This window comes from Myxocyprinus asiaticus, chromosome 3, assembly GCF_019703515.2.
Source record: "Myxocyprinus asiaticus isolate MX2 ecotype Aquarium Trade chromosome 3, UBuf_Myxa_2, whole genome shotgun sequence".
NCBI classification, from domain to species: domain Eukaryota; kingdom Metazoa; phylum Chordata; class Actinopteri; order Cypriniformes; family Catostomidae; genus Myxocyprinus; species Myxocyprinus asiaticus.
The window spans coordinates 14,907,668-14,918,834 of record NC_059346.1 but is presented as its reverse complement, the minus strand read 5'-3'; the positions used below and the strand labels follow the sequence as shown (position 1 = coordinate 14,918,834).

The 11,167-nt window shown below is 35.3% G+C and overlaps 2 protein-coding genes across 3 annotated transcripts; both read left to right on the top strand.

Annotated features, from left to right (window-relative positions):
- The first annotated feature begins 2,611 nt into the window (after nucleotides 1-2,611).
- On the top strand, nucleotides 2,612-6,122 carry pxmp2 (peroxisomal membrane protein 2). The gene is made up of 5 exons (XM_051659714.1): nucleotides 2,612-2,868; nucleotides 3,280-3,402; nucleotides 3,521-3,683; nucleotides 5,539-5,658; nucleotides 5,767-6,122. The coding sequence occupies exons 1-5, from the start codon at nucleotides 2,759-2,761 to the stop codon at nucleotides 5,833-5,835; spliced, it is 585 nt and encodes a 194-aa protein (XP_051515674.1). The 5' UTR covers nucleotides 2,612-2,758; the 3' UTR covers nucleotides 5,836-6,122.
- Nucleotides 6,123-6,259: 137 nt separating this feature from the next.
- LOC127418872 (polyubiquitin-like) lies at nucleotides 6,260-10,910 on the top strand. Of its 2 annotated transcripts, none has more exons than XM_051659739.1 (2): nucleotides 6,260-8,962; nucleotides 9,113-10,909. In XM_051659739.1, exon 2 carries the CDS (start codon nucleotides 9,124-9,126, stop codon nucleotides 9,586-9,588), a length of 465 nt encoding a protein of 154 aa, XP_051515699.1. In that variant the 5' UTR covers nucleotides 6,260-8,962; nucleotides 9,113-9,123; the 3' UTR covers nucleotides 9,589-10,909. The 2 variants fall into 2 exon arrangements, with proteins under 2 accessions (XP_051515699.1, XP_051515690.1); XM_051659730.1 differs by having other exon boundaries at nucleotides 6,856-6,875; nucleotides 7,201-10,910.
- Nucleotides 10,911-11,167: the final 257 nt, after the last annotated feature.

The window sequence follows — 11,167 nt, the reverse complement described above, 5'->3', positions numbered from 1 at the left end:
TAATTGCATTAAACTAAGTTAGGCTTATACTATAACGGTTCATCTTTTCACAACAATTTATAGATTGTGTTGTGTTTTTTGTTCAGAATGATTACAGCCATTGATTTGCTTCTGGTATCGAAAGGATACCGTTCTAAGTAAATAAATGGACCAACAGCCAAATTATTTTTGTTATATTCTTCTGTTTTCCATTGTGAAGCTTTAAAACTGTGTTGTTGGATTATCGTTGGATAATTTGTCACAAATGTATTTGAGGTGGCATAATATAGTTTAGATCAGGGGTTCACAATGGGAGCATTCAAAGGATGCCGGGGGCACTGAGAGCAAATTAGTAGAGAGGGTGGCATTTATCAGTCATAATATTCAAATCTATCCTCAAGTTCCTCTTTGCATTAAAATGTTTATCTAGACTTGGAGTATATCCAGTGGCGGATTTAGGCATGGGCAGTTGCCCAGGGCAGCATCTTGCGGGGGGCGGCACGAGGCACCCGCACAGACCACACCCAACCCCCCCCCCCCCGGTCAACAACTTTGGGGGCGTGCTGAAGCAAGTTTCACCCAGGGCAGCATACAAGCTAGAACCGCTACTGAGTATATCAGTTGGTTCTCAATTATACGGGTTGGTACGCATTTGTACCGCGGTTCATCTGATTTTGAAGTCTAGAGACGCATCTGAAGTATCTGGTTTAGCAGCGTCAAATACACAGGCGGAGGCACAACCTCGGCTAATGCACCTGTATGGCTCTGTAGATGGATATGGCTCAATGGACAGAGCAGCATGAGCGCAAAGCTCTTAAAGCTCGAGCTCTTAAACTCGCAGCTTTGCAAGAATCAGTGCGAAGCAAGGCGCAAGCAGCAGAAACCATTTGAATTCGGCACAGAATTCTACATCTACACTAGGCCTATTTTAGGCGGGCTTTAGCCTAAATTGATTGGTTACTATAAGCAGGTAGACCCGCCTTTCCCCTCACGCTTGCAAAACTCTTTTCAGTGAGAAATTCGTGCCAAAAGTGTGAGCGTAACAAAGGGAAGATGTAACAGTGTAGCCTATATCGGATTATTTCTGGAAAATATTTATGTCACAAACACAAGTCATTTACACGTTTGCAGTAGTTTATTTACACATACAGACTGATTCTACGCAGTCAATCCGTTTGGCTGTTCATGACACCCTTTCTTTGCTTGCATATCACTGATTGCAGGTTTGCAATGTTTTTGGCCATGTTTATGCACAAAAAACAGTGTCAAAAGTGTAAGCGCAGAAGAATACACACCAAATTTACTTTGGGTCATGCAGAAAGAGAGGTTGTAATATTTGTTTGGGATCTTCCTTTTTTTATATCAGTTTTATATATATATATATATATATATATATATATATATATATATATATATATATATATATATATTATTGGGTTAATTCTGAGCAACAATTAACAAAAGGGTGAAACTTAAATAAAGATTTTTTTTCTAATGGTATAATGTTACCTGCTTCTGCCTTCTCATCTCATCTCTCTCTCTCTCTCTCTCTCTCTCTCTCTCTCTTATAATCCAAAAAGTATTTTGGCTACATAGTACAGCCATTTGTGTGCCTTTTGTTGGTGTTGGATGGATAGGGACAGAGTGGACTTTAATTTCTTTATTTGGTTAGAATTTAAGTAAGTCATATTAGATCAGTGTCTAACACAAACTATGAGACAGGTATACTTTTAGCCAACCTTGACCAAAAATAACCTTATTTCGATTGATTTTACACTCATTGTTACACTAAAAATACATGATGAAAAGACATTTTGGGGGCTTTAAAAAACATCCTGGGGGAGTATGCCCAGACCCCCTAAAAGAGGCTTAGCCCCCCTATCCATGAATCTCTAGTGACGTCCCTGGAATTTACTATAGTAACACTAACTGTACTTTAGGCAGAAATAGACTGATAATAAATATTATTATATCACTACTTCAGCTCTATTAAATTTGTCATAGGCTTCATTAGGGGAGTGAGGAAATGTAGAGGGGCGTTCATCAAAAAAAAAAAAAAGGTTGAAAACCACTGGTTTAGATTAATTGTAATCCAAGCAGGCAGTTATATTTTCAGTCTCGCTTTAACACGAAACAGGAAACTCATGAATATTCATATATGTTCCGCCCAGTGCAACCGAAAATCTCAGAAACCGAAAATTTCAGAACACCGTTCTATGATCTAAGCCAGATATTCTATTATTTACTGAGATAACAACCTCCGCGCTTTTACCACATAGAGGGCGAAACGGTCAACTAGCGTGTTACGACAGTAAGACACCGTTTGCGGATACCATGCAAACGAATGGGGAGAGCCGTAAACAGACACCCACCTGTCGCAAAATCGTCCATGAGATCTATTATAAAAGAGACATTTTATGGTAGTAAACTCCACACATAGTTTATTCCAAAAGGATTGTTTAGTGTTAAACATGTTGGAGATTAGCGGACAGGCGGTCAATTCATTAAGTGATGAGCTGCTTCCTCACAAAAGCATCCATTAAATAAAAACGCCATTTCGTCTTCTCGCCAGGGTACTACCGCCATAGAATGTTCGCCGCGTTATGCTATTTTATGCTAAGCTTGTATGCTCCCCTAGGCAGAAGCAGGGTTCTGTTTATAAGCATTCAGACCACGCACACACTGCGTCAGGTCGACCCTCCCCATTTCAGGTTGTGTACTCTGTTAAAACTCTGTACTGCTCTCATATATTAAAAGTGCATAGTAACCTAAACTGACAATGCCAACGCAAAGTGTAATTATCCGAGATTCCGGTTTTCTGGCGAGGGCATTGCAGCAATATTTGATTTTGTTAAAGAAATATCCAATCATCACCAAATCGGTTACGAGGTCAGTTTACATCTTTGTTTACACCTTAACGTTTGATTAGTTAAACTACTAACTAAGTAATGACGAAAACAATCCAACATTGCACAATTATATGTAACATAACAATACTCGATAATACATTCCCGAATCCTGCTTACAGTGATTGTGACCGTATAGAAATTAATTCTTTATCCATAACTGTTTTTGTAAACTTGTCATAAAAGGGGGACATTGCAAAGTCACTTAATTTTTCGGTCGGTTGTTTTTAGAGGAAGCAGGGGGCGATCAAGCCCTGTCAAGATTAGCTAACATTCATTCTTGCACCAAACACAAAAGACAAGTGTTCACTTCTTCAGATACATTATATCCAAGGCCATGTGGGTACAATAATACAAAGACAGTTTTGTTCTTTTTCTCTCTCTCTCGCTTCAGTGGTATTCTCTCTGCTTCGGGAAATCTTCTGTCTCAAGCTTTGGAGTCCAGTAAAAACAACAAAGAGAATAGCCCAAGAAAGAAAGTCAATGTTCTGGGACCTGTACACTTTGCAATTTATGGGTAGAGTGATCAGTTCAGTCAATGCATTTTGATTACTTAGACATTTTGTATTCAAATAAAATAATGTATTTTTTGCTTCTCTCTCTACTGTTTTCAAATGTCTCTTTGTTTGTTTCAGACTTGTTATAACTGGTCCAGTTAGTCATTACTTTTACCAGCTCCTGGAGGTTCTGATGCCGACCACTGTCCCATACTCCCTGATCAAGCGCCTTCTCTTAGAACGTCTGATATTCGCCCCTGCTTTCCTCTTGCTGTTTTATGGGGTTATGAATGCTTTGGAGGTAATGTTCCACAACTGGGCTTGTTTGGGGCACTAATTATCAGAGAACTGTTTAATTTGTTTAACATCAATAATTTGTGGTGAAAGCTTAACACTAGGTTTAAACAATGCAACAGAGTTTTTGAATTACATTATTCCTGCATTTGTTGACTCTGTTTTTGAGCATACCTCTGAGGGTATACACTTTACATAAAATGCTAAATCTCTTATGTTGACATTACATTTATTTCCTTGGCAGTGACTGGACTTGTTATCATACAGTCTGAAATTGTATACATCGGGTCACTCTCTAATGCAGGAAGTAATCTTTTGCTGTGAAACAGAAGTTATGTTTGAAAAAGCATAGTACTCTTTATATTTCTACAGTATAAAGATATTGCAGACATGGTAAGAGTAGTATGTTAGTATGCTATTACATAGAGAGAGTTCGTGAAAGACTGGAAGTGAGTTGTGATGATGCTCAACTTTGACCAGAATCCTTCTGGTCAATGAACTTCTCCTGTTTGCACCTGTTTATCTACAGCTGTCAGTGTCCCAGCTCATGTGGTGATTCTGATAAATGTGTTGTTGACTGAGGCCTGCATTTCTCTATAAATCAAAATGTTTCTCTATAAAAAAAAGTTTGAATCAGTTGTTCCATGCTGTGTTATTTGAGTTTAAAAGCTGAAACTTTATTTATGTGCAACTAGCATAACCAAATGGATTTTTCAAAAATAATCGCTGTTTTTAAACAGATTCTAGAAAACTCCCTGTCTTACATTGGTTGTACAAACACAAACATTGTCCAGTCCCTAACTAGTGCTACAGTTTTACACTTTTAGGTGAAATCAACCTATAAATGGCTTACTTAATAGTGGTTTCTTCATGTTAATATAGAAATAAATGTATCAAAGAAAAAATTAGTTTCAGCTTTAAAGTAGTTTAATTTTTGAAAGGGCTGTTAATACTGTTAATGTCACACTACCCAGATGCATCTGTGCTAAATACAGTTGAGCCTTTTCTAGCTACATGTGGTATAAGCAGCTGCTTAGGGCCTCGGGCCACCAGGGGGCCCTGCAAATCAGTGTCAGTAAAAAAAAAAAAAAAAGAACATGTATTTACATTTTTTGTATATATTTATTTGTTATTTATAGTAATTTATTTTTAACTTTTATAGTTATTTACTGGTAAATTATTGTTATGTTTTGGATAATTTATTGTACATTTTTTGTCGTTTTGTGTCATTAATACATTCACCGACCACTTTATTAGGGACACCTGTACACCTACTTATTTGAGCGATTATCTAATCAGTTAATTGTGTGGCAGAAGTGCAGAGCATAAAATTATGCAGATACGGGTCAGGAACTTCAGTTAATGTTCACATCAACCATCAGAATGGGGGGAAAATGTGATCTCAGTGATTTCCACCATGGCATGATTGTTGGTGTCAGACGGGCTGGTTTGAGTATTTCTGTAACTGCTGATCTCCTGGGATTTTCACGCACAACAGTCTCTAGAGTTTACTCAGAATGGTGCCAAAAACAAAAAACATCCATTGAGCGGTAGTTCTACAGACAGAAACGCCTTGTTGATGAGAGCGGTCAATGGAGAATGGACAGACTGGTTCGAGCTGACAGGAAGGGACACAAAGAGAAATTATAATAATATATTATAAAGCATACACAGTTGAACTTAAAAAAATTAATATGGAGAAAAATTCCAATGAACATATACAGGGTTATACTCTGCTTCCTGTGAGTTGCTTTTCACTGATGTCTACAACTTTTTATTGTATTTAAGATTTCAAATGTATGATGCATGCTGCCAATATAAAGTAAGGCTGCACTGATATCATGTAAATTTGATCTTTGCAGGGCAAGAAATTGGAAGACCTTCAAAACAAGCTTAAAACAAGTTACTGGCCTGCAATGAAGATGAACTGGAAGGTTTGGACGCCGTTTCAGTTTATCAACATCAACTACATACCTGTACAGGTAAACATAATACACATACACTAATTCCATCCTACAGATTACATAACATGCACACTCTGATTCAGTATTATCTAGTAAAATACTTTCTCTTTCTGACTCATTATGTAGTTTCGAGTGCTGTTTGCCAACCTGGTTGCCTTATTCTGGTATGCCTACCTAGCCTCTATCAGGAAATGAAACCAAATCTGATCAACACTGGCATGAAACCAACTACAATGGGTGTAAGATGAATCCAGTTTGTGCCTTTAAAGAACTGTTGTGCATCAGAAATGCACAAATATATTTTTCTGTTTTAAATGTCTTCCAGAACCACTTGCAGGAAATATTTTTCAGTTGCTTATGGAGGTACTGAAACTGATGTCAGGATTTTGCTTGTGTTTTATTCAGTTAAAGTACATTAATTACAGAGACACATTTAGACATACTGTATTCATTCTACCAATAAATATTTTTGCCTGCTCCTATTTTTTCACACTGTGAACTACATATTCTAAGATCTACAAGCTTGAACTTGCTAATATACTTTTTATACATGAGTCACCCTGATGGTACAGACAGTATTGTTTTGTATATTTAATTTGGTTTAAAAATCATTTGCAGCACAATAATAAATAATGTTTGGAATTCACTAACATACACACCATTAACTAACAAATTTGGGGTGCATCCAGTTTTCGGGAAGGTCCATTTTATGTGCAAATTACTCCCAGTTTACTCATGTATTTACAAAAGTTTAAAGAATGAGGCCTGATTTTTTTTTTTTTTTGATTATGTGTTTCATAAATGAAGCCCATTGTTTTGAACCTCGCCCCATAATCGAGTTCCATTTCTATTTATTGTTTACTGACATAGCTTGTTTTCATTGTACTTTAAAAGAGCAGCGAGGAAACAAAATGATCTTTACAATCTTTACAGATTGTAAAGGTGTCACTGTGCAACACTACACTGAGTTCACTGAGGTGAAGGATTGTATGCAACAAATGAGGCAGTAAAAGGCATACAATTATTAGCAGAAGGAAAACGGACAGTAAACAGTATAAACAAGTGAAAAAGAAGGGGATGAATAAATTCACAACTGTCTGTGATTGTATTCAGAATGTAGCAGGTGTGGTTGTTCTTCACTGTAAACTGGGTTTCCCTAATCACATGATCATGGGAAATACCCTCTCTTCCCAATGACTCACTTCAAGTGCAGAATGGAAAATGAAAATTATTGTGTAAGTAGCTGTCAACAAAACATTGTTTTTAGGAAATACATTTACTTATCCTGATAATTAGTCCAGAAAAAAGTTCTAGTTCTAAGTTCAAGTCAGTGCGACCAGGATTCATTATTGCTACAAAGACTAAATGTGCAAAATATAAATCTGTATTCTGTTCATTCATAGAAAATAATACAGCTACCCAATACTCAATATTGAAGTTTGAAATTTGTGTTGTTGAATACGTTAAAGTGATGTAGCCTAATTGCATTATAGTATACAATTACATTATGTTTATTGCAGTATGTAATATCCTATAATTGATGCTTCTATGTGGTTGCAGACTACCCTTTAAACTTTAGTTCATCAAACGTATGAGTATGGTGAACAAAAGCTACGGATAAGAACAGTCATGGAGGAACAAAGAGGTTTAAATAATCGACTTTAAAAGTAGACCGTTTTGCATCTTTTCTGACTTCATCTACTCAAAAGAAGAAGAAAAAGGAAAAAAGAATAAGAAGGAAGAAAAAGAAGAACGGAAACCGAAAGTCGATGAATAATGCAAAGGAATCCTGATTTTGGGGTGATTCAGAACAATGAATCTAAATATTTAGAACTGATTTTGAGAGGAAGGTGAAGAACATTTTAATTTACACTTTCAACAACGGATAAATAGCCTGTTTATATCCCAGATAGCACGTACGTCTCTGAGATGTCTGTTTTAGATCTTTTCATCTGGAAAGCATCACAATCTAATTAACATCTGCTTGACATCTTAAAAAGATCAGATTTACAAACATTCTAAAAGAGAATATCAAAGACATCTACTGACTGTCTTATTGACATCCGAGACATACTTATTGACATGCGTCTTATAGACATATTGCAAAGGAGCAAACAATGTAAACAATACATCTTCCAGATGTAAACGCACACATCAAATATAGATCTCTGGGTGATGTACTTGTGCTATCAGGGATCTTATTTATATAGCTACAGTATTCTATCTGTAGCCCTAAATCTCGTTTAGGTCACTGAACAGCTATTGTTGTAGATTCTGTTAACAAACTTATATTTCACATTTTTTAAATACAACAATAACCTGCCTTCTTTAAAACAGACAGCTTTATTGATTCATAATATGGAGTGAGCTACAAGACAAAAAATTCTAATGTTAATGTGTGTGTGTGTGTGGGCAGGTTTAAGTGGTTTAAGAGGACATTTTTTTTAGGTTACAAACTGGTAATTACAAGGGTATTATGCTATAAATGTGGTTTATGAGGATATTTCTAGTGTCCCCATAATTCAAATTACTTAAAAAACATACTAAACAATGTTTATTTGAAAATGTAAAAATGCAGAATTTTTTTTTGTTTGTTTTGTTTTTTGTTTTTTGTGAGGGTTAGGTTTAGGGGTTAGGGTTAGGGGATAAAATCTATAGTTCGTACAGTATAAAAATCATTATGTCTATGGAGAGTCCTCATAATGATAGCTGCACCAACGTGTGTGTGTGTGTGTGTGTGTGTGTGTGTGTGTGTCTAATTGCGTACCCAATTAGATATGGAAAACAACATTGTCTTTCCTATAGACCTTTTTCACACTCCGGGTTTTTAAACGTGGAAGTAAAAGTTTGCAGGGTAAACTTCGACAGCGGTGAATGGGAGACCACAGCAAATATTATTTTCACTTTTTTCAATTTACTGTCACACTCTCAGCAGCTGTAATCGAAACCCTCTCGCAGCTGTGCTAATTCATTTTTTTTTTACTAATTCCAGGGTAATATAGCACAAAGCATAATGTTATAAAGTTATATTTTAAATTATGATCATATAAAAAAGTGTGCTAGATTTACGCTGATAAATTAGACGGAAACGAGTCATCACAGTCTGTGAAAAAGGTATATTGTTTTTCCAGAATGGAAAATGAAAGTTATTGTTTGATGAGTTGTAAACAAGACACTGTTTTGAGGCGGGGCATGAGATAATGCCATTTATTTAATTGTCTTTGCCCAGAGTCAGAGGCTATTTGGTTTCAGGTTGTGAATACATACCAGACTTAAGAAAAGTCGGCTAGTAACCTATTCAGAGGAAGATTTATACAGCTTGGTAAGCCATAAACTCATCAAACATATTCTCAGCTGATTATTTTGTGTAAAAAATAAATAAAATAAAAAACTACATAGAAACTGAATTTTGTAATTCAAATGATGTTGCAGAAGTACGGTGTCTTCAGTCTGTTTTATCTCATTTTATCAGAGAGAGTCGTGATGGATCTGACTGTAAAGGGAATCTCTCATATGAAAGATTTCAGAGTGGGCTGCAACGACAAGGTTGGTGCCCTCAAGCAGCTAATTTCGCAGGAGTTCTCTGTACCTACTTCTCAGCTGAGGCTATCTACAGTCAGTGGTGTCCTCCTTGATAACGATTCTTCAACCCTCAGTAGTTACTGTTTGCTCTCGGGGTCCACGGTGATGCTGATCATCACGAAACCGCCGGCACATTTTCAGGTGATCGTCATCAACGAGAAGCACAAGGCAAAACCTTATGATGTTGCCACAGATGAGACCGTAGTTCAACTCCAGTGTAAGATCTTTAAAGAAGAAGGAGTCCCCGAAGATCAGCAGAGACTGATTTACAACGGCAAACAACTGGAGCCTAGCAAGAGACTACAAGACTACAACATCAAATCTGGAAGCACTATTTACATGGTTCTTTATCTCCGTGGAGGTTAATGGAACCGCCAGTGCGACCAGGAATGGTATGCTACTGAAGATTATGTTAAAAATTAAACATTGTAGCTAAAGAAAAAGTCGTAATGAAGTGTAGCCTACTTATTGTATGAATTGTATGAATAGGCTTCTATGCTGTAAAAAAATGTCTGTAATTTTAATGGTAAAAGACTGTAAAAATGCTGTAGAAATAAAAACGTTAATTGATTAACGAATATTAACTGTAAAATATACAGTAAAAATTTGTAATATATTTTAAAAGACAATACAGTAGTTTTTACAAAAAAATTTTGTTAGATGTAGAAAGTATGATTTTCCTGTATAATTAATGGTAAAAAATGTACATTGTTTAACAAGCGAGTACGTGTACTTTTTACAGTAAATTATTGTTAAAATTACAGTAAAATACAATAATCAGGCTTTCCCACAATTCCCTGCATGACCCATTATATTTCATTATATTTTATGGGAATAGTTATGTTTCTTCTTATTTTTAATATCAGTTATGTACACTGGGGTGTTCTGTTTTATAATTAATGTAGTTTAGTTCAATGTTTACTGCATTATTTAAATTTCACATGTGTTACCCTGATGGTGTTTAGTGTTTGTGTGAGTGACACTGAGCACTGTCTCTACATGTTTATTGGTCATTGCTGGTGAAGCCATTATTGATGAACTTCATGTCTCTGCATGCTCTTCTGTAATTACTACGGTGATAAACAATACATTATAAAGTAAAAAGCATTTTTGTTTTTTTTACAGTTTCAGAATGTTAATATCAAGTTAATGACGTTTTGTTACTGTAAATTTATCAAAAACATTTTTCTTTTTATTCTTTACAGTGCCATTGTGGTCATGTAAATTACAACAGTTTGAAACTGTAAAATGTACAGGTTGTTCTGTAAAGTTGTTTAAATTTTACTGTGTTTTTTACATAACTATTCTGGCAATCACAGCTACCAGTTTTTTTTTTGTTTGTTTGTTTTTTTTTGTTGTAAAAACAGAATTTGTTTTACAGTGTATTTTCTTTTGAATATGTATGAATAAAGTACCTATTGCACTGTATGTAATGGATTAACATATGTATTAAACGTACTGTATGTTTCACGTGGGTCATGTGGGTACTTTTTTCATGGCTATACCCTTTATTTTGCATGAAAAACCAGAGCATCAAAATTTGAATATAGCCTACACTGCCAGTCAGAAGTTTGGACACACTTTACTGAATTTGTTTCTCATGATCAGAAAATCTTTTGATCAAAATGTTTTTGCTTAAATGCTAAAATTTAGTTAAGAATATTGATGCTGTTGATCAATGCGAATAATAAGGAAGAAATGTAGGCCTTAATAGGAATTGTGACAATTATAATACAAATCATTTTAGAGAACGAACAAAATCATACAATAATATGATCATAAAAATGAAACATTAACGTCAAAAAGATTTGGAATTCAACAGTACTAATGTATATGCTTTATAATTACATTTACAACATTAAGTAGAATTACAAAAAGTGCTACATTTTTTTTTATTTTGATCTATTATGAATTAACAGGTCAATTTCAGTTCTATGATTTTGCA